This window comes from Vicia villosa, linkage group LG6 (assembly GCF_029867415.1).
Source record: "Vicia villosa cultivar HV-30 ecotype Madison, WI linkage group LG6, Vvil1.0, whole genome shotgun sequence".
Taxonomy (NCBI): Eukaryota; Viridiplantae; Streptophyta; class Magnoliopsida; order Fabales; family Fabaceae; genus Vicia; species Vicia villosa.
This window is the reverse complement of record NC_081185.1, coordinates 2849643-2872883: the sequence shown is the minus strand read 5'-3', so window position 1 is coordinate 2872883 and position 23241 is coordinate 2849643. Positions and strand designations below refer to the sequence as shown.

Genomic DNA, 23241 nt, shown 5'->3' with positions numbered 1-23241 from the left:
ATAAAATTAATATAAATTAAAAATTATAATGTTAATAGGAGGATATTTTTAATATTATAATTTCATTAATTATAATGCATAATATTTTAACCATTTAAAAAATAATTACTTTTATAATTTAAAAAAAATTATGACAAATAAATTATTACAAAATTAAAATTTTATTTAATTTCTTTATTATTTATTTATAACAATTTATATTTAAATTATTCTTTATTAATAATAACTTATTTTAATTATATTATAAATAAATATTGGAATGATGTTACGAAAAGAAGACGCGCGTCGTTAAAGAAATACGCTGGGAAACCTCGTCTTGTTTAAATAGCCAGTTACCCTTCTTAGATCCGTCGATGAATCAGGTTTTACTGTGTACCGCTTAATTGTGTACTTTGTTTATAAATCCTTACTACTTACTGTTTCAAAATCCTACTGCTTCACTATCCGATACTTTGTTTCTAAATCCTTACTTCCAGCAATGACAATTCATGATAGACCCAACTCAAACCCTATTTAGAACATCTATAAGTATAATAGATTTAGTTGTTGCATTCCCAGAGTAACATCATTCAATCCTACTGCATTAGCCTCCGGTAGTTTGAATTTGTTGTTTCAAAATCCAGGCATGTCAATTCAAGATAACTCTATCTCAATTTTGAAATCTAATTCAATCAAAGACCCTGTCTCAAACCAACTTGAACTTCTATTAATCAAAAAGCTCTTCGACAGTGACCATACATTGCCATCCATTTCAAAAAAACTCAAACTTAGGCCGACCAAAGATTGGTCGTCGTCGCAAACGCCATTGATTTTTTCACCCCAAGATAGAATTAGCCATCTCCCTGACTCAATTCTCTCTCACATTCTCTCTTTTCTCCCCACTCATTTAGCTGTCCGTACAACCATCCTCTCTAAGAGATTCAATCCAGTATGGCTTTCTATCCCCACTTTCAATATGTTTGACTTGTACCGAACCGCTCTTCTACATTCAGCCATGCTAGCCATGCTATCTCGTCACACCAAAGTGCCAATACTATCCTTCCGCCTCAAGTGTACATTTCCCGAAGTTGTCGACGACCTTATCTTGGCAGCAGCTACAAAAGGAGGAGGGGTTCAAACCATACAACTTGACCTCATGTATTCATCTTTAGAGATGAAAACTCTTTCTAACTTACACTCTTGTAAGACTCTCACTGTCCTCAAACTCACTAACGTAGCCATTAAGGAAAGCCTTTCTCAAATAAAACTTTCTTTTATTAAAACTCTTCATTTGGTCGATGTCATTTTCAAACTATCACTACATATGATCAACTTTTTCTTAGGCTTTCCCGCTCTGGAGGAATTGCATACAGATCTTGTATATGTACTTGGCAGGATGGATTTTGTTCCATACCCAATGGTTAAATGTTTGCCCAACTTGCTCACAGCTAATATCTCCGACATTGAGCTTACTCCTTTATTCCATCATTCCAGGTCACTCATTCTCAATCTCAACAAGAGACCGCTGCTCCACATTATGCATTTCCCCGTCTTTTACAATCTAACTCGAATTGAGCTTGTTATTAACTTTGAACAAACTTGGCATGCAAAGTGGAAATGGATACTAAAAATTCTTCAACAGAGTCCCAACCTTCAGCACCTCATTATTCACCAAGTATGTTTTATAGATCATTCCACTTCATTATTACTATATTTTTTTTTCTGTTTAAACTCTAACTCTGTTTTGTTTACTTGTTTTAGGAAACAGAAACTGAAAATGGAATCGATGAGAAGAATTGGGAGGATCCACCTGTCGTTCCAGAATGTCTTTTATCTCAGCTCAGAACTTGTTTGTTTAGACTCTGGAGAGGCACAGAGTGTGAGCTTAAATTTGCAGACTACATTATGCGGAACTCAAAAGTATTAAGTTCCATGACAATTCGCTGCTCCTCTTCCATAAGCAAAAACACAAAGGATGAAATATTACATAAATTATCTATCTGTCCAAGAGACTGTAAACTTATATTTTCTTGATTTGATTGTTTCTGAAACACTAAGAACTATGTTTTATTTTGTACTAGGAAGTTGATCTAATGGCTATGATTAACTAGTAATGATTGAGTTATTAATTTTCCTAACTGTTTCTGATATTTTCTTGTTAATTCGGTTATGAGTTTCAATGCAATAATATAATCATTCCAGTGGAACAACATTTATTTATATACACACAATCATCCTGATAAGTAACACGTTTTCAGCATACCTATGTGTAGTGAAGTACTAACTTACATCTAAACTCTCAATTATTTCAAAGTGCATCTGCAAATTTGGAGGCTTATCAGCAAAATAATACCTCGATAAAACTTCTAGCTTTCCCCTGCTTTTGCCAGCTTCCGATTCAAGCAGAAGCAGCATTTCGTCCTTCTCCTTCCGTATCCAGTCTCGCTGCTTGTCATTCCACTGCCTCGGGGTTCCGTGAAGGACAAAACGAAGTCGAGGAGATCCTTGTACGAGTTTTTCCGAGATCCTCTCAAACACATTGCGGTTTGTTAAGTATGCACCGGTTGAGTTCAAACCAACATCAACATAATGTATTTCACTGATGCTGTTTAGTAAAGCTTCCTTTGTTTTAGGTACTATGCAAGTTTCCGCATCAGCTGAATTTACATTGGATCCAATGTCCGAGAAGCCGAGTTCAGTAACCATCTGATTAAGTACAGTTCCGCCTTTGCTAAATCCAAGGATGAATGTCTTAGGTTGATGTAAACTACAGGAAGGAGTGTCTACTTGCCTTCCCGAAATTATTTTTCTTACCTGCATTACAAGAAAATTCAGAATATTGAAACCGTTCTCGGAAAGTAGCAGTAGCTAAAACCATAGCATAGCAAAATCTAAGGAGGGAAAAAAGTAGTTTGTACTTGTTCAAGGCAATTAGATAGGAGTGCGACAATTGACGTAGATGCCGGGAATCCAATTGGACAGTAATGCTTTGGCTCTCCATATTGATTCACCGATGGTATAAAGTCGTTATAGACCGCAAAAGGTCCATTGAAAACAGAAGCCTCGATTACCCAAGCATTGATGGAAGAACCAAATTTTGACACGACGATTTCAGATAGTTTCTGTAAATCTGATAACTTCTCAATCAATGGATTACGAGTCTTTTCAACTCGATCACCACAGAAAAATATGGCATTTGCATTAGGCACCTGTAAAAAGATCAGAAGACAATATTTGCTTGATATGCAAAAAAGAAAACAGTAATGTACATATTTGAAGAGTTTACTTAACAAAGAAAATGGAACAGTCCATAGTTACTTCTTAATTTGAAGTTGTAAGTTGTAACCACAAGAAAAAAATATTCCTATTTCACATTTTCCCAATTGTAGAAACATAATATAACTCCTTCGTTCAATAAATTCGACCATGGTTCTGGGTATAAGGAGAATAAGTTCACCACTGCTATGGATTGTTTTATTTCAACTTATCAATTGGCATAAATAAATGAAAACAGGTTATAACATGTCAGTAACTTCTTCTCACCTTATTTTCCTATGTTGGGCCACATATGGACTTGATGCATGGATATACATCCCTACATAGGAATTCCCCACTTATCCCTACAAAACCGGCATCTACATCTGAACTTGTGTATAACTCATTCCTATAAAACTGGCTTATAAAATTAAGATTGTTTCCACTAATAAATTGAGTAGTTAATAGCGGCAATATATTGCTATAACGGAGGTCGGCTACTATGGGAAGAGCCTTAGCAGTGCAAAACACTACAGTGGTCTCTATAGGGTAATTAACGGAAAGTAGGGGCGGAGCGGTTTACGTCCCATTATTCTTTTCCCCTAAAAAAACTTAAATAATCCCTTAAATTTAAAACGTTTTAAAGGTAATTTTGGATTTTTCAATCAAATTTGAGTTGATACTCAACCCTAACATTCCTTCATTGACATTGCTACACTAGTTGTTCAAAAGAAAAATCACAAGTTTCTCCATCACCTCTCTCTGCGCTACGTTCTTCCCTCGTACTTCCTAGGTTTATAATTACTATTTATATCATTTTTCCAAACAAATGACCGAATAACAGTCATCCCACTAGCCCATTTTTGGGATCGGCTGCTCCACGCCGCTATCTAGTATTGACTACTACACTTATAAACATATGTTCAGACAACATATTGTCTGATGTGAAACTCTCAAAAATCTTAATTAAGTGGTTTAAAGATAGCTTACATTCAATTCATAGTATGATTTTTTAATTTTGCAGAAAAGCAAAGCTAAGATATGTAGATACTCAAAGCTTATAGAACAAAAACTCGTCCATTTTTGCATAACCTTTGGGATCCAATTTAAAGAACGAAACTTACAGTAAAAGTTGTGGTTTCAGAAGAAAGACAAAGAGATGCACCAACTCTATAGAATGTCCCACTGTTAGAACACAAGGGAACACTCAAAACTCCACTCCACCTTTCCATTGAAAAATCTGCAAAAAAGGCATCAAATTAACAAATAAAAACGAAACTGAACGCAGAAATTGTAAGAAGAAAGAGTATGAAACTAACCAAAAAAAGAGAGAGAAAGTTACCCACTTCTCGTATTTTATTTTTATTTTATAATAATAATAATAATAATAATAATAATCAAATACTCAAAAAATGATAATTTTATTCCACTATGCTCTTTACACCCCCCATTTCCCAAAATTAGGTCACACTCTCTCTCTCATCTCCACCGGCGCCGCCGTCATTTTTCATTTTGTGCTTTATGATTCTCAGAACTCATGCCATTCCACGTAGATTCACCTCACTCTTCATCTTCCACACACAATCACTACGCTATTTATCTTCATCAACACAATTAACTTCTTCTGATTCTGATGTGGCTCCATCAATACAATCACAATCTATAGTCCAAAGGGTGTGTTCATTGGTTCGCGAATCATACAATGAACACACCCATGTACGAGTTTCACCTCCAAGACTCAATCTTGGGGTTGATCCTGATTGTTTAACCCACGAACAAGCTGTTACTGTTGTTGCTTCACTTGCAGGTGATTGTGGTTCAATGGTGGCTCTTGGGTTCTTTTATTGGGCAATTGGGTATCCAAAGTTTCGATATTTTATGAGATTGTATGTAGTTTGTGCGAGTTCGTTGATTGGGAATAGGAATTTGGAGAAAGGGAATGAAGTTATGAGGTGTATGGTGGAGAGTTTTGCTGAGGTTGGGAGGTTGAAGGAGGCTGTGGAGATGGTTATTGAAATGCATAACCAGGGTTTGGTTCCGAATACTCGGACTTTGAATTGGATTATCAAGGTGACGAGTGAGTTTGGTTTGGTTGAGTATGCAGAGTTGCTGTTTGAGGAAATGTGTGTGAGAGGGGTGCAACCGGATTCTGTTAGCTATAGGGTGATGGTTGTTATGTATTGTAAGATTGGTGATGTTTTGGAGGCGGATAGGTGGTTGAGTGCGATGCTCGAGAGGGGTTTTGTCGTTGATAATGCAACGTTTACGTTAATTATTAGTAGATTCTGTGAAAAGGGTTATGGGACAAGAGCGTTGTGGTATTTTCGTAGGTTAGTTGATATGGGTTTGGAGCCGAATTTGATTAATTACACGTCTATGATTGAAGGTTTGTGCAAAAGGGGTAGCATTAAGCAAGCGTTTGAAATGTTGGAGGAGATGGTTGGGAAAGGTTGGAAACCTAATGTGTATACGCATACGTCGTTGATTGACGGTCTTTGTAAGAAAGGATGGACCGAGAAAGCGTTTAGATTGTTTCTTAAGCTTGTTCGAAGCGAAAATCACAAGCCAAATGTGCTTACGTATACTGCCATGATAAGTGGGTATTGTAGAGATGAGAAACTAAACCGGGCAGAGATGCTACTGAGTCGAATGAAGGAGCAGGGGTTAGTCCCGAACACGAACACATACACGGCGCTCATTGACGGGCATTGCAAAGCCGGAAATTTTGATAGAGCGTACGATTTGATGAATCTAATGAGTAGTGAAGGTTTCAGTCCTAATGTGTGTACATATAATGCAATTGTTGATGGTCTTTGTAAAAGGGGAAGGGTACAGGAGGCTTACAAAATGCTCGAGGATGGCTTTCATAATGGGTTGAAACCCGATAAAGTCACCTATAGTATTCTCATGTCTGAGCATTGCAAACAGGGAAATATCAAGGAAGCATTGGTGTTATTCAATAAGATGGTAAAAAGTGGTATTCAACCGGATATTCATTCATACACAACATTGATTGCGGTCTTCTGTAGGGAAAATCGTATGAAAGAAAGTGAGATGTGTTTCGAGGAAGCTGTGAGAATCGGAGTTATTCCTACAAACAAAACTTATACATCTATGATATGTGGTTATTGCAGAGAAGGAAATTTGACCTTGGCGATGAAGTTTTTCCGTAGGATGAGTGACCATGGTTGTGTTCCAGATTCTATTACATACGGTGCTATTATAAGTGGGCTATGCAAGCAGTCAAAACTCGACGAGGCTCGGGGTTTGTATGACTCTATGATAGAAAAGGGACTTACCCCGTGTGAAGTTACTAGGGTAACTTTGGCTTACGAATATTGTAAGGAAGATGATTGTTTATCTGCTATGGTTATTCTAGAAAGGCTGGAAAAGAAGCATTGGATTCGGACAGCTAATACCTTGGTCAGAAAGCTATGTAGTGAGAAAAAAGTAGGCATGGCTGCGCTGTTCTTTAATAAGTTACTAGACATGGATGTTCATGTTAATCGTGTATCGTTAGCAGCATTTATGACTGCGTGCTATGAAAGCAATAATTATGCTCTTGTTTCAGATTTGTCTGCAAGGATACACAAGGAAAATCGTTTGGAAATCAAAGCCACGAGATAACCGAAAACTAAAAAGTGCTAAGAGAGCTTTGGAACCCTTTTAGATCCTACCTAGCTTAACTCCAGATTACTCCAAGGCAAAGGTGGTTTTTCTGAATGAGGGGTTCAGACCCGAAAAAAAGTCAATAAATCGCAATTTACAATGTGCTTCCACCATGGCATGATGGAATCTTCTGAGCCTTCCACCATAGGATGCAATGCCTGTTATTTTTGATGTATTTATATCAATTTATATTTCAGAAACTTTTGCTTAGAGGTTTCTGATTTTTATGCAAAAAGGATTTGAAAATTCTGAGTTTACATACTCAATTGAGCCATCTTTGTGCCTTCTTCTGTAGATAATTGCAATGGCAATACAGTAGCTGATCTTCTGGGAAAATTCTTGATTGAATTTGAAGGGAACAAGTCAAAGTCAGTCAATGATGTTGGTGAGGAGGAGGTTGTTGTAGAAGGTTCTGGAATTGAGAAGAGTAATGAGGAAATGCAACTGTAAATGAATCTGAAACTGGGAAGAAAACATGACTTGACTTTTTGGAGTGTTCTCGCGAATATGAAGACTATGTTTGTTTGTTCGAAACTGCAAGTCAACAAATGTTGCTGGTTTAACTTTTTGTCGTCAATGGTGGTGGCGGGACAGATTCTAGCTTTAAGGAGGATCTTATTCTCAATAGTACCTGTTGCGCTTCAATCCCAAAACCGTTAAACAGCTCCAACAGCAACACTTCAAGTCATCAACATTTGTTCGATTTGCATTAGCATCAGCGTCGCAACGACACCGTCTTCGACACTCTGTGGGTGGGTTCTACCTTTTGCGATTTATTTTGTAGTATGACATGTTGATTTTTTGGTCTTTGTTTGCGTAGCTACTGTTGTAATTCGATCTGTTGTAATTCGATCTGTGCTGGACTGTGAATCATTGTAATAATGTGCATGTGTATGTTGTGTTGCTGAATTTTGCATTGTGTTGCAATTTCAGGAGTTTTAATTTGATTTAGCTCTCGAACACATTTGGACGCATAGTTTCAGTCGCGTGAGGCTGTTTTCGGTTTACTTTTTCGATTACTTTTTAGTTTTAAAGTGGCGCAAATATTGTATATAGCTTATTGAGGTGCTGGAATTTTATCGCGTTACGCGTATATTACCGTAGTTTACGTGTTTTCTGATTATTTTGCGATGAGCGCTTTGGCGTTAGCAAGTGATGGATTTTCGTTGTATACACATTTTTGGTACATGATCTGAAACCAAAACTCCACAAAACCTAACTTGCGAACACTCAAACCATGTGAAATCCGTTCCTCACACCAAAACGCATTCACCACAATGCAAAACGACATGAAGTTGATCCAAAATTCACATGTTTTATGCTCATTTTCACACGGGTTGGATCTAGAATTTTCTCAAATCATTTCACACGATTGGGATCTAATTTCACCCGTACCTTGTCCTTATTGCTTTTCCTATAAATGGAGGAGTCTTTCGCCTTCATTTGCAAGCTTCAAAAGCCTCTAAAACTCTCAATAAATGTCAATCTGATACCTCTAAAATCCATAAGTTTGTTTTTTCATTCAAGCTTGTTTTAACTTCAATTCTTCACCCAAAAACCTTCATCAGCATCATCTGAAGCTACTCGAACCATTACAGAAGTTTGAAACACCTTGCAAGCACCAACTCGATTTTACCATTTCCAGACCTTGAAGCTCACTTTTAATAGGTAGATAAGAGTTACTTCACTGCAAGAGCAAGTTACCACTCTCTTCGTTTTGCCTCACTGATTCAAAGTCCTCTATTACTTGTCATTTAATCATCATATTAACCGTTTAATTTAACTTTAAAGAACAAGCGTTCTTTGTGTGTTTTTTGCAAATTCTCTCTGCTTATAGCCAATCAATGTCTCTAATGCAGAGAGACATGAACGGTGATGTGTGTAGAAGCTTGCAAGCTTGGTGTTTGAGCTCAAAACACAAGTTCATGAACCTGCAAAATCACAGTTCAAGGGTTGAAGATGAAGTTCTTCGCGCGTTGTGCTGATAAAGTGGACAAAACAAACATTACATACTTGGAGTTCCTTGATTCACTAATTTTTCGATTCTCAACAAAACAACCATTTGTGGCCCTTTCATCATGCGAGTTAGAGTACATAGTTGGATGTTATGTTTCATGTCAGGCCATATGGATGAAGTCATTTCTAAATGAATTGAAAATTGAAGTCAAGAGGCCAATCAAGATACAAATAGATAACAGCTCAGCTATCAATCTAGCAAGTCAATCAAGAAAATATAGAGATTGCACATTGCCTTTATCCATCACATATCGTCACTTTATCTATATTTCATCACTAATTCAACCGCTACCGACTACTATTATAATCATTACCAATTATCACTCTAACCTCCACCAATCACTACTCTGACAATCATTTTCCAACAATTATAATTATTAAAATTACTGCTAAATAAACACATTATATGTCATCTTTATATAAAAAATAATAATTATGTATGAAACTAGTTATAAAATTTAAAATTTTCAAAACTCACACTAAAAATATTTTTCATTGTAGAAAATTTTCAAAACTCAATTTCAAAATTAGTTTTAGTTTATAAAAATTTCAATACATAATACATAATACATATACAAATGATCCATTACAAAATTCTTTTGCAAAATTGAAATAATTTGATAACTAAAGTGATTACTAATTAACTAACTTTTCAATACATGCTCAGTCCAATCAATTATATTAATCAACACTCAATGCTTGGTTGATGACTAACATCATTTAAATCTCCCACTAAGTTGGCAACACTTTAACTAGCAAGTTAATCCATTTTTTGAGGAGACAACTTAATCCAGTTATCAACTTCTTTTATAATTAAACATGTTAATACATGTTGTAAAGTAGCCTTTTAAGATACTATATGCATGTTAAATTTTCCCAATTGTTGTTATTTTTTCTCTATATGATTAAAGAAAAAGCTGTTTTTGTCACTAAACTAGTAGTAGTAGCTAAATAACAAATTATTAATAGCAACTTCTTTTAAAATTAAACATTTTAGTTTATATGTTGTAATGTAGGCTGTTGAAACATTCCAACCGAATTACCAACTTAAATTTTTGTTTTCAATGACAAATTATAATAGATTAATTATTAGTATATTTTATAATCTTGGTAGGATTTGAACTTTGCAGATCCAACTCTTTTTACTCCGAAATAAATATTGTGTTATTTATTTTTATATAAGAAAGTTTAATATGTTGGATTTTGAAGATTTTCCAAGGTTATGACAAATTTTAAGATTCCGAGTGACTTATAAAAATATATTTATAAATTATTTATTAAACAATTTTCACACAACGATAGATTAATATTTTAATAACATTATTTTTATTATAAAAAAAATGTGATGTACTGATAGTGTAAAATAATTTTACATTGTCAACCAATCACAACCATGTATCCAATTATATCATCTTTTTATTTTAATATTTTTTTAATGACATGGCAGACCGCTTGTTTTCTATTGAATGACAGTGTAAAACTATTTTACACTGTCAGTACATATCCATTATAGCGTTTTTATAAAGTTTCAAAATGTTTCTAAAATAGAAAGCGTTTCAAAAACGCTCTAGTTTATTAGAGAAAAATAAAAACAGCGCTTTTGTTAAAAAAAAAACATTTTTGTTGAGTTTTATTTTTGGTGGAAACAGTGCTTAATCATTGTCATGACATCTCGGCATGATCTCTGGATTATTAGGGCCATATTTCTATGGGAACCAGAATGCGTAAGAAGAAAAAAATGCTTACGTTGTTTTTTATTGGTTGTCAGATGTAGGGGTGACAAACGGGCCCAACCCGTCGGACGTGCTTATTTTGCCCGCATTATTTTGCAGGATGTGCCAAAGTTTTAGGCCCGCACTCTCTAATATGTTTGTCCCGCTCTGCCTTCTTTTTATACGGGCTTTTGCAGACACAAGCATTAATATATTTTAGTAACTTATTCTTACTCATGTGCGACGACAAATCTTACGTAAATCCATATGGATAACCATCAACACTCTTCCGCCAGAAAGCCACCGCACCAACGATCTACAACCGCAACACCTTTGATAAGATCGACGAACTATAGTCATACCGTCGCCACACTACTGCCAACGATTTTCCGCCAATACACTGCCCTTTGCAGTTCCGACACCTCTGTCAACTTCTCTATTACTACTTTTTACAATTTACAATTATGATTTCTGACAGTTTTAAAATACATTTTCCTTCTCTTCATTATTTAAGATTTTAAAGACTCCCATAATAACAACCAAACATACACTAACATCATTTAAAAAAGAAAAACATTAAAGTCTCCAACTTAGTTGGCAACCCTTTAACTAGCAAGTTAATCCAATTTTTGAGGAAACAAACTTATCCAATTAGCAACTTTTTATCTTATAAAATTAAACATTTTAATGCATGTTGCAAAGTAGGCTTTTGAAACATTCCATCCTTATTAACTACTTAAACCTTACATTCCATGAATGTTTTTTCTTCTATAACCCACTATTGAATAATATATTACTACATTTGTATAACACCCCCCTCTCCCAAAAAAACAAACATCCATTATCTCATGTCACTTTTATTTTCTGCCACGATGTATATAGATACACATTATTGATACCTTTATTTTTCTTATATGAATTAAGAAAATTGCAAAAAAGTAAATAAGAAAAAGGTGTTGTAAGAAGATACAATACAGCATTACAAATTACAATGGTGGAAGTGACAGAAGATAAGGAATGCAGTGGTGAACGTACACGTCCATCCTACGTTGTGCTAAAAATAGCCAAACAGTTCATAACACCTTAAAGTTGGGGACACTCCATTAACTACCAACTGATTTTTGTTTTTTAATAAGCTATACATTTTTTTATTTTTCTTAAAAATTGATAAAATTAATAAAGGATGCTGTTTATTAATGATCCTAACTAAACTAATTTAATCTCTCATATATTATAATGTCATTTATATGAAAGAACTAAGTTAGTCTCTACATAATATCTTTGATTGATAATTTTATGATAATAATACAAGAAGGACAATTATTCCACTAACATTTTGTTTAAGTGTTTCGCTGAAAAATATGTTAAGAAAAGTCATAATAATATATTGTCTGGTAATAATTACTATATTATCGAAAGTAATAATATAGGTGTTTTGGATTTAGTAATATATTAGTATGAAGTTAAGGAGTAAATGGCGTATTTGAGAATGTGTAAGGCGGATTACCGCACATGACTTCAAATTTTTTACAATTATACTGTAATAAAATTGAGGCTCATACATCTCTACCATTATTAAAATTTGGTAATATAGAATCTTTAATTATTTTGTCATTGTTAAATAATAATTAACTTATAAAGGATTTTCAAAAACTTGAGATGATTTGTATTTGATAAAAAGAACATTTACTATATTTCACCTTGAAAATTCAATAGGACTTGGCCAAAATGACTAATTAAAGTATGTTGAAGTCTTGAAAATTCAGAGAGCCTAGAAAACTTTTCCAAATAATACAAACTGCTTGAAGTGGCGGTTAAGGAGATTTCTAACAAGTTTCATTATAGTGGCAAAATACTATATTGGTTGAAGGAGGAAAGAGCAAAAGCCAATATTTGAACATTTAGTTTAATATTTAGAAAAAGAATTTGACTAGGTTTAAAAGAGTTTTTGTGGGGGTGGTGGTTAATGTTGGTATGACCTATAACATACAAGAAGCTTTTAATGGTGAGAGATACTTTAGAGTCAAAGCTACTCTTCTTAGAGCCTATTTATGTTTTCTTGAAGAAATCGAAGAGGAGAAGATTAAAGCATTGATTGAAGAGGAAAGTGACTAGATTAGGCAATGGTTTTTTGAAATTCATCAGTGGTCGCCGAAAAATATGGATAATGAACGTTTAACATGGTTGAGGTGTTATGGAGTGTCATGTCATGCATGGGTTTCAAATTTCTTGAATTCATAACAAGCCCAATAGAAGTGTATGTTTACTCTGATTACAAAACAAGGAACCACGTTAAGATGGACGTTATAAGAATTTTGGTTTGAACTAAGTATTCTCTGGTTTTGAATAAAATGTTTAATGTGGAGATCAATGATAATGTTTACTGCATTAAATTGGTGGAGGATATGCATGGGCCAAAACGAATCTTTGTACTAAAAGGATTCACGAAGGACCAAACCCAGGATGTTAGTAGTTCGGAAGATGATGGAGATTAGTGGGATGAGGATGAACAAGAAGGGACTAACGAATAAGGTAAAGATATACAGGTTGTTAGTTCATCGTCTAATCAAAATCAAAAGGTAAAAGATAATAAGGAAAAGGTAATCAATGTTGCGAGTGAAAAAAGTGGGGAAGGGAATGAAGTTGAGATTCAAGGGTGTGAAGTTGTCGAATATAAGTCATCATAGAAGTTTAGCGAAGAGCAGGTATTGTAAAAATAGGTTCAGAAAAAGAATCTTCTGAAAGACCTTGCATTGTGTCAACATTAAATGTTAAGGTTGACAATGCAATTGTCAAAGAGTCTGAGGCGCTACAATAACAATATAGGCCAATAGATTTGGTAGATGGTTAATTAGAGAGAAAAAATACAGTTGTGTTCGAACCAGAATGAAGTGGGTTGATTGGTATCAACCTCAAATCCGATTTCTTGTCCTCAAATGAGGGATGGATAAAAGGCCCAATAATTATGCCCAAGCCCAAGAAAAAAAGCCTTTGGCAGGAATTTAGGAAAATGCCAACATTCCAAAACGTCCACCAGTAGAAATACCTTGAAGTAAAAAAGTGAAGTCCATTTAAAGGCACTAACAAATATATAACTTTACTCTCAATTGGAGAATGGCAGGAAGACCCCACCCCACGTGCCTCTATCGGGGACAAATAATCATCCCTTGTCTTGGGTCAAATTATAAATTAAGGGTATTCATAAGGATTGTCTTGGTCGAAAACGTTCCTATTACAAAATGTTGTCACAGTAAAAAAAACAACGATAACAAACAAGAGACACGATAAAGCAAGATCAATTGTTAACAAAATAAATAATTTTAACCGAAATATTCTCTCCCAACCAATATTAAAGTCGACTAACGATTTTTCTAAAAATAATTCAAATATGACTCTCGTTTCACCAACGGAAGCAACTATGTGATTTATGCAAGATTAACAATTACATTAAAATAAAATATAAAAAATATTTAAAATTATATATTTAATATCAAAAAGTTTAAAAATGATTATTTAAGGAAATTTCTTTACCCACCTCCCAACTTTCTTGGTCACCTCTGGTGAAAAACCAAATATACCTCTTACTTCATAAATGCAAGAAAATGCTGTTTTCGGAAATGCATCTCCGAAAGCGCCTTTTTTTTTTCAAAATTTGTCTTATTTCGGAAATGCATTTTCGAGAACAGCATTTCGGAAGTGCATTTCCGAAATACTGCGCGTTTTGCAGATTTAGCAAAACAGCCCCCTCCCCCAATTCATTTACCCTAAATCAACTTTAAACTCAACCCCAAAGAGATTTTTTGCAAACCACTTCCAAGGCTACATCAAAGGCTCCAATCACCTTGCTATACTATATTCAAAAGCCCTCCAATCACTTCAATTTGTAAGTTTTATAATTGTTAGATCCATATTTCAAATGCATGTTAAGGTTGTTTTCAATTGCATAAATGATATAGGGGTAGGTTGTTAGTAGTATTTAGGTTGTTTAGAAGCATTACAAGTTGTTTTGAAGATGGATTTTGGGGCCTGCCATGGAAGTTGCAGAAAACTTCTTCGCAGGGGTGTTTCGGAAGTTCATTTCCGAAAACACCTCCATTCCCAGTTTCGGAAATGAACTTCCGAAGTGGTCCAGAATTTCATTTTTTTTGTTTTTTCAATTGTTTCGCTTTCTTATTGAATTCAATTGTTTTCAGGAACATGGCAGGCAACCCAGCACGCATCAGACAGGATAGAGAGACCCAGACTGTGTCGGCTAGACGCGAGCGGGCGGCGCAGCTGGCGTCGACGCATGGACCGGGGCAGGGACGGGGGCAGGGTCGGGGACGTGTGCGAGTTCCCGTGCATATGGACGAGGGTACCTCTGCATCTAGATCGAGGAGTCGTCTGGCTCGGGTATCTTCTTCCCGCCAGCGAGAGGAGGAAGAGGAGGAGGCAGTGACATACCACGAGGCGAAGGAGGTACCGGATGTTGACCCTCCACACGGGGAGGAGGAGGAGCAGGAGGAGGGCTACCCGGGAGGGCCCAATGACACTACCTTGCTGATTACCTATAACGAGCACGTCGCTCGGCGTATCTGGGGGGAGAGGTCATTTTTATAATTTGCCCGACTTTATTATTTAACCGTTTTTAATTTAGCCGTTTATTCAACATTTTCTTAACGGTCTAATTAACATACTTTTTTATTTGTTTTTGTTGTAACAGGAGAGAGAGACTTTGAAAATGGTGAACCACTCCCGGAAGGTTTTCAGTCTGTTTAAACCGAATGCTGAGTGGTTTAACGACGCGGTGAGAGCTTCAGGGCTTAGTGGGTTGTGCATGACGGGGTATACCACCATCAGCCACGACATGCAGGGTGCCTTTGTGGAGAGGTGGCACAGGGAGACGTCTTCTTTCCACTTACCGGTTGGGGAGATGACGATCACCTTGCACGATGTGCAGTGTCTTCTCCACTTGCCGATCAGGGGGACGCTGTTGGACCACTCCCGGATCCAGAGGATCGAAGCCAGTGAGTGGATGGGACTCTATTTGTGTATGGAGCCAGAAGTTGCTGACTTTGAGTGCCAGACGACAAATGGGCCTCATATTTGGTTCTCCACACTGGGCGCTTATTTCGAGCACCACCTTGTGACGGAGGCCGAATCCGAGGAGGCAGGAGACGCCCTACTTGTGCAGTATCACCGTGGATGCGCTCTCCGGTGCTGGTACATGTTTGTGGTAGGCGCTGCACTCTTTGTGGACAAGAGTGCAAGGTACGTCGACGTGACCTACCTCCGCTATTTCAGGGACTTGACTACCGTTCACCAGTGGAACTGGGGGTCAGTTGTTCTGGCATACCTATACCAGAAGCTGAATGAGGCCTCTAACTGGAGGACCAGGTAGTTGACCGGATCCTGCACACTACTTACGGTACGTTTCATTTTAATTGTTTCACATTTATTTTTGTTTCGTATTTATTTTTAATACATTATCGTGTTTGTGTTTCAGAGTTGGATCATCTCCTACTTCCCCCGCATCCACGGCTTCCGCGTTGATCCTGAGTACGAGGACGCCATGCCCAGGGCCTCCCGATACGTTCTCCAGAGGGGGAACAATGCAGTGGGACCATACCGTGGGTACCTCGACCGCACGATGCACGATGACATCTATTGGAGGCCATTCAGCGACTACACTGATGTTGTCCCCTTTAACAGCATCTCGTTATATTCTGGTTGGTTGGCATGCGGGACCAACACCATGGTGCGGTATCTTTCTGAGCGGTGCATGCGGCAGTTTGGATTTGTGCAGATGATACCCAGGTCACCTTTTGAGGTTGCTCCCGACACAGTGACCCGGGTGCAGCTCACTGGCATATTTGCGGATTGGGAGCATCATGTGGTCCCAGAGGAGTATCGTCGCATTCGGGTCACCCAGGACTGGCACAGTGTGGAGGGATATGTCACATGGTTCTATCGGGTGTCACATCCTCTGATGAGACCCGACGCTCCCGGCGCTCCTAGGCCAGCACACGAGGAGATCCTGGAGAACCAGCAGGCCGAGGATGACCACGCCATTGATCTCCTGCCGATCTTCCAGCGGATAGAGATGCTTGGGCGGGACGCGTTGGATCGAGGTATCGTTGATCAGGGCGGTCCAGAGGCAGTCGCCGTGATGGAGAGGATCGTCACTGATGCGGGCTGTAACATCCTATTTTTATTATCATTTTAATTAATTAGGATTATTTGATAATTGGCATTGTTTATGTGTTTATTTAATTATTGTTTGAATAATAATTATTTGATTTTGTGGTAATGTGTTATTTACCTAATTAATGAGTGGTAGAATTTTGTTTGGAATTAGCTAAATGGGCCTAGTTGAGTGAGAAAGAGTATTAGGTGGGTTAAGCCCAAATGAAATAATGAGAGTTAGAAGGTATTTGTGAGTTAACCTAAATTAGATAGAAAGATAGAAAGATAGAAAGAAGAGGAGAGAAGAGAAAAGAGGCAAAAATAGTGGAAGAGACAAGAGAAGAGGATTGTGAGATTCTTGAAGTTAGGAGGAGAAATTCAAGAGGTAAGGGTTTGAATACAAGTTCTTATAGGTTATATGATTGGGTAATGTGTTTTGTTGTGATTATCTCTTCATCTTTGCAATTTCATGGAAAAACATAGAAAGGTTAGGTTTTTATGAACATATGCATAAATTGATGGATTGAAATGTGCTTAGTTGATGTTTGGTGTTGGTATGATGTTATAAGACCCGTAATATGTGTTGTATTTGTGTGTATATCATGTATTCTGTGGTTGTTCGAAATATGCAACGTTTGCCAACATGATTGGGTTAAGTTTGGGGAATTTTGAGTGAGTTTCGTATGCTGTTTTTGGGTTTTGGGGTTTCTGAAAATCGCCAGTCGCGCCGCGATCCCTTGCACGCGCCGCGAAACTCTTGGCAGAAATTTGTGCGCGCCGCGATCCCTTGTACGCGCCGCGAACCCTGTTTTACAGCACTTTTTCTAAACTTTGAAAGGCCATAACTTTTAATCCAAAACTCCGTTTTATGTGCCGTTCGAAGCGTTAGAAAGCTATTGTGATATTCTATATGATAGTATAGGATCTAATTGCACATGATTGATAAATTGTGACGTTATCATATGGAATAATGTGTAATTATCTTATGTGTAATATGTTAGTATATGATGTATATCCAGTGTTGGAACACTTTGTGTAGATGTAAACATGATGTGTGTGATTGGATAGGTGATGGTTGTTATGCCTTGTTGAATGTGTTAAATTGTGTTGTGAATGTTGTGTACAATTGGTGAATAATTCATAGAGTTGGATTATGGTGTTATGCGGTGAGTTAAGATTGACGAGATAATCTTAATTGCATAATTTGTTGGTATTTGTACATACATTCATAGCATGGTCGGCTTTATTGTGGAAGCGGTGAAACTTGGGTTCACATGGTAAGAGACGTTGATCCTTAATTGGAAATAGGCGTAGAAGACGTGATCCTTAATTGGAGATAGGCGTATTGGCTTTGATCTTGTCCGGATCGGAAGCGTGGCTTGGATTCTAAACATTGAATCGGAAAGCGGTGAAACATTGGATTCACATTGGGTACCACATGCATTGAGTCACATTGTTGCATTTCGAGTCACATTGTGTGTTATGTGATTGCCTTGTATACATGTGATTTGTTTTGGAATAATGATTAATACGTGATATGTGAATTGCCTACTTGAGAAGTGTGATGAATAGTGAAATGTATGCTTGTTTATGTTTACATTTCCCATTATTATGTTTTCTATAAGAAGTTGAATTCTCACCCTTCTGTTTGAATGTTATCCTTCGTTGGTAACGTGCAGGTTCCGACGAGTAGTAGCTTGTCCGAGGATTTAGCCGAGGAGCTCCTGAGTTTGTTATTGGATTAGGTAGCGAGTCATATGCTCTGATCATGTAACACTTGGGGGGATTTTATCGTAGTCTTATACTCATGTTTGGATGTTGCTATTTACTATGTTTTGTTGGATATTCGGATATGTTTGTTTGAGATCTCGGATATGTTGATTAAGGCGATGTAGCCAAAATTGTGGATTGGATGTTAATTCGAATTCGGTAGATGAATATAGTATGGGATATATTCATTGAAATTTTAATAGCAATTCAATTGGTTTCCGCAAGCGTTTATGCATATGTATGGAAGTATGAGATTTACATTGTGTTACAAATATGATCTTTGCATATTAAGAATGTTGGATGTTTTGCTTTAGGTTTTCATTTGTGATGAAAATAACATGTGATGTCCTTTTCCTTTATGCATGTTTACTCTGTTAATTATATGATATATTTGGGGTTAGAAAAAGGGGTGTTACATTAGTGGTATCAGAGCATGGTCGACCAGTTGGTCAGAGTCGTTGATGTCTTTAATTCCGTTGTATTAGATTTGTGTATCTGACACGATCGATACTGTTTTGTTTGTTTTGGGTTGTCGATTGTCGTAGGACGATGGTTGCTGGAAGGAATGATGATGCCATTGCTGAAGCATTGAGGATGTTGGCTGGATCTCTTGGTCAAATTCCTCAAGCTAATGCTGGAAATCGGAATGGTGATGATGATGAGTACCGTGCTTTGGGGAAGTTCCAGAGGAACAATCCTCCTACATTTGAGGGTGAGCATGAACCGGATAAAGCTCAAGCTTGGTTGAAGGCGATTGAGAAGATTTTTCGGGTCATGAATTGCACCGATGCTCAGAGAGTGCAGTTTGGTACTCACATGCTGGAAAAGGAAGCTGAAGATTGGTGGGGCAATATGGCTCAGAGATTTGATGAGGAGGGTACTCAAATTACTTGGGATCTTTTCCGCGATGCATTTTTGGAAAACTATTTTCCAGAAGATTGCCGTGGAAAGAAAGAAGTGGAATTCCTTGAGTTGAAGCAAGGAAATGGTACTGTTGCTGTTTATGCTGCTAGATTTCAAGAGCTTATCAAGTATTGTCCTCACTACAATACTATGAATGCTGAGAGATCTAAGTGTTTGAAGTTTGTGAATGGTTTGAGGCATGATATTAAGAAGGCGATTGGTTACCAACAAATTACTCGTTTTACGGAGTTGGTTAACAAGAGTCGTATCTATGATGAGGATAGTAGGGAGAGTGCTTCTCACTACAAGACTATGAATGAGAGGAAAGGTCAATTCCGTGGGAAACCGTATGACGATAAGAAGAAACAATTTGGTTTTGGCAAAAAGTCAAGTGGGGGAGGAACTTCTACTCCTCTTAAGTGCTTCAAATGTGGTAGTGAAGGTCATCGTGCTGTTGATTGTGGTAAGGATTCTGTGACATGCTTCAAGTGTGGCAAGATTGGTCACAAGGCAAACAAGTGTGGAGTTGGTTCGAGTGTGACTTGTTACAACTGTGGTGAGCAAGGTCACATTAGCACCAAATGTGATAAGCCAAAGAAGGAACAAGCGAAAGGGAAAGTGTTTGCATTGTCTGGAACGGAGGCTTCTACCGATGATAGGCTAATCCAAGGTACATGCTTCATTAATAGTACACCTTTGATTGCTATTATTGATACCGGTGCGACACATTCTTTCATTTCTTTGGATTGTGCTAAGAGATTGAATCTTGTGTTATCTGATATGCGTAGAAGTATGGTTATTGATACACCTGCTATGGGTTCTGTTTCTACTTCTTTTGTGTGCTTGAATTGTCCTTTGAGTATTTTTGGTAGGGATTTTGGGATTGATTTGGTTTGTCTTCCGTTAGAGCAACTTGATGTGATTTTGGGTATGAATTGGTTAGAATTTAATCGTGTGTATATCAACTGTTTTGACAAAACGGTTATCTTTCCTGAGATTAGTGTTAAGGAAGATTTGTTTTTGTCTGCGAAGCAAGTTGGTGAATCTGTTCAAGATGGGGCTGAATTGTTTATGTTATTGGCAACCTTAGATGTGCATGAGAAGAGAACCATTGATGAATTGCCAATAGTTTGTGATTTTGCGGAGGTATTTCCTGAAGATGTAAGCGATTTACCGCCGGAACGTGAAGTTGAGTTTTCGATTGATTTAGTTCCTGGAACTAGTCCTGTATCGATGGCTCCATATAGGATGTCTGCTTCTGAGTTGAAAGAGTTGAAGAGTCAACTTGAGGATTTGTTGGAAAAGAAGTTTATTCCTCCTAGTGTATCGCCGTGGGGTGCACCTGTTTTGTTGGTTAAGAAGAAGGAAGGTTCTATGAGACTTTGTGTTGATTATAGGCAATTGAACAAAGTAACGATTAAGAACAAGTATCCACTTCCAAGGATTGATGATTTGATGGATCAGTTGGTTGGAGCTTGTGTGTTTAGCAAGATTGATTTGAGGTCTGGGTATCATCAGATTCGTGTGAAGGCGGAGGATATTCAGAAGACTGCTTTTAGGACAAGGTATGGTCATTATGAGTATTCTGTTATGCCGTTTGGTGTGACTAATGCACCTGGTGTATTCATGGAGTATATGAATAGGATTTTTCATGATTATCTGGATCAGTTTGTGGTTGTGTTCATTGATGATATTTTGATCTATTCCAAGAGTGAAGATGATCATGCTGAGCATTTGAGAATTGTATTATCAGTGTTGAAGGAGAAGAGGTTGTTTGCTAAGCTTTCTAAGTGCGAATTTTGGTTAAAGGAGGTGAGTTTTCTTGGCCATGTAATCTCTAGTGGAGGTATTTCTGTTGACCCGTCAAAGATTGAAGCTATATCTCAATGGGAAGCTCCTAAGTCTGTTTCTGAGATTAGAAGTTTTCTTGGTTTGGCTGGTTATTATAGGAAGTTCATTGAGGGATTTTCTAAGTTATCTTTGCCGTTGACGTTGTTGACTAGGAAAGGACAAGTTTTCATTTGGACTTCGCAATGTGAATCGAATTTTCAAGAGCTTAAGAGAAGGTTGACTTCTGCTCCTATTTTGATTTTGCCGGATCCGTTTGAACCGTTTGTGGTGTATTGTGATGCTTCATTGTTGGGTTTGGGAGGCGTTTTGATGCAAAAAGGACAAGTGGTAGCTTATGCTTCAAGGCAACTTAAAGTTCATGAGAGGAATTATCCGACACATGATTTAGAGTTAGCCGCCGTTGTGTTTGTGTTGAAACTTTGGAGGCATTATTTGTTTGGATCAAGGTTTGATGTTTTCAGTGATCACAAGAGTTTAAAGTATTTGTTTGATCAGAAAGAGTTGAATATGAGGCAACGAAGATGGTTGGAATTCTTGAAGGATTATGATTTTAGTTTGAACTACCATCCTGGAAAAGCTAATGTTGTAGTCGATGCATTGAGTAGGAAATCATTACATGTGTCTATGTTGATGATTCGAGAATTGGAATTGTTGGAGCAATTTAGGGATTTGAGTTTGGTTTGTGAAGCGACAACTACGTGTGTTAAGCTTGGTATGCTAAAGCTTACAAGTGGTATTCTGGATGAGATTAGAGAAGGTCAGCAATCGGATTTAAAATTGGTTGACATTATTACATTGATTAACCAAGGTAAAGGTGGTGATTTTCGGATTGACGAGAATGGCATTGTGAGATGTCGTGATCGAGTTTGTATTCCGGATGTTATGGATTTGAGAAAGAGAATTCTTGAGGAAGGGCATAGAAGTGGTTTGAGTATTCATCCCGGTGCTACTAAAATGTATCAAGACTTGAGGAAAATGTTTTGGTGGCAAGGTATGAAGAAGGATATAGCGGAGTTTGTTTATTCGTGTTTGACTTGTCAAAAGTCGAAGATTGAACATCAAAAGCCGTCTGGTTTGATGCAACCGTTATCTATTCCCGAGTGGAAGTGGGATAGTATCTCCATGGATTTTGTTTCGGGTTTGCCAAGGACATCGAGTAATTGCGAGGCAATTTGGGTCGTTGTGGATAGATTGACGAAATGTGCTCATTTTATTCCGATGAGGATGGACTATTCGATGGAAAGACTTGCTAGGTTATACATTGAGAGGATTGTGTGTTTACATGGTATTCCGTCAAGTATCGTTTCAGATAGAGATCCAAGGTTCACTTCTAGATTTTGGGAAGGTTTGCAAAGTGCTTTGGGTACGAAGTTGCGTTTGAGTTCGGCGTATCACCCGCAAACTGATGGTCAATCGGAGAGAACTATTCAGTCGCTTGAAGATCTTTTGAGGTCTTGTGTTTTGGAACAAGGAGGAAATTGGGATAGTTTCTTACCTTTGGTTGAGTTTACGTATAACAACAGTTTCCATTCGAGTATTGGAATGGCACCTTTTGAGGCTCTTTATGGTAGAAGGTGTAGAACTCCTTTGTGTTGGTATGAATCGGGAAAGAGTGCTGTGGTTGGACCCGAGTTGATTCAAGAAACTACGGATAAGATTAAGATGATTCAAGAGAAGATGAAGACTTCTCAAAGTCGTCAAAAGAGTTACCATGATAAGAGGAGGAAGGCTCTTGAGTTTGAGAAGGATGAACATGTGTTTCTTCGAGTTACACCAATAACGGGTGTTGGTAGAGCATTGAAGTCGCGTAAGTTGACGCCGCATTTCATTGGTCCTTATCAAATTTCGGAGAGAGTAGGTGAAGTGGCATATCGGATTGCATTGCCACCGTCTCTTTCTAATCTTCATGATGTGTTCCATG

At 37.4% G+C, this 23241-nt stretch overlaps 3 protein-coding genes across 3 annotated transcripts; 2 read left to right on the top strand and 1 right to left on the bottom strand.

Moving 5' to 3' along the window:
* The first annotated feature begins 573 nt into the window (after window positions 1-573).
* Window positions 574-2095, top strand: LOC131608759 (F-box/FBD/LRR-repeat protein At3g52680-like). The gene is made up of 2 exons (XM_058880289.1): window positions 574-1654; window positions 1741-2095. Exons 1-2 carry the CDS (start codon window positions 626-628, stop codon window positions 2011-2013), a joined length of 1302 nt encoding a protein of 433 aa, XP_058736272.1. The 5' UTR covers window positions 574-625; the 3' UTR covers window positions 2014-2095.
* Window positions 2096-2117: 22 nt separating this feature from the next.
* LOC131608760 (uncharacterized) lies at window positions 2118-4572 on the bottom strand. Its single transcript, XM_058880290.1, has 4 exons — window positions 4554-4572; window positions 4359-4474; window positions 2898-3188; window positions 2118-2793 (listed from the first exon to the last, which is right to left on the bottom strand). The coding sequence occupies exons 2-4, from the start codon at window positions 4464-4466 to the stop codon at window positions 2260-2262; spliced, it is 933 nt and encodes a 310-aa protein (XP_058736273.1). The 5' UTR covers window positions 4467-4474; window positions 4554-4572; the 3' UTR covers window positions 2118-2259.
* Window positions 4573-4657: 85 nt separating this feature from the next.
* Window positions 4658-8261, top strand: LOC131608758 (pentatricopeptide repeat-containing protein At4g19890). The gene is made up of 2 exons (XM_058880288.1): window positions 4658-7075; window positions 7199-8261. Exon 1 carries the CDS (start codon window positions 4756-4758, stop codon window positions 6859-6861), a length of 2106 nt encoding a protein of 701 aa, XP_058736271.1. The 5' UTR covers window positions 4658-4755; the 3' UTR covers window positions 6862-7075; window positions 7199-8261.
* The last annotated feature ends 14980 nt before the right edge of the window (window positions 8262-23241 follow it).

Bases quoted from the DNA above. Each gene is read 5' to 3' on its own strand.
- LOC131608759 (XM_058880289.1), top strand. From the start codon at position 626: ATGTCAATTCAAGATAACTCTATCTCAATTTTGAAATCTAATTCAATC. The intron at 1,655-1,740 runs GTATGTTTTATA...TACTTGTTTTAG, and splicing joins AGCACCTCATTATTCACCAA to GAAACAGAAACTGAAAATGG.
- LOC131608760 (XM_058880290.1), bottom strand. From the start codon at position 4,466: ATGGAAAGGTGGAGTGGAGTTTTGAGTGTTCCCTTGTGTTCTAACAGT. The intron at 3,189-4,358 runs GTAAGTTTCGTT...ATCTTTTTACAG, and splicing joins CTGAAACCACAACTTTTACT to GTGCCTAATGCAAATGCCAT. The intron at 2,794-2,897 runs GTACAAACTACT...CTTGTAATGCAG, and splicing joins TATCTAATTGCCTTGAACAA to GTAAGAAAAATAATTTCGGG.
- LOC131608758 (XM_058880288.1), top strand. From the start codon at position 4,756: ATGATTCTCAGAACTCATGCCATTCCACGTAGATTCACCTCACTCTTC.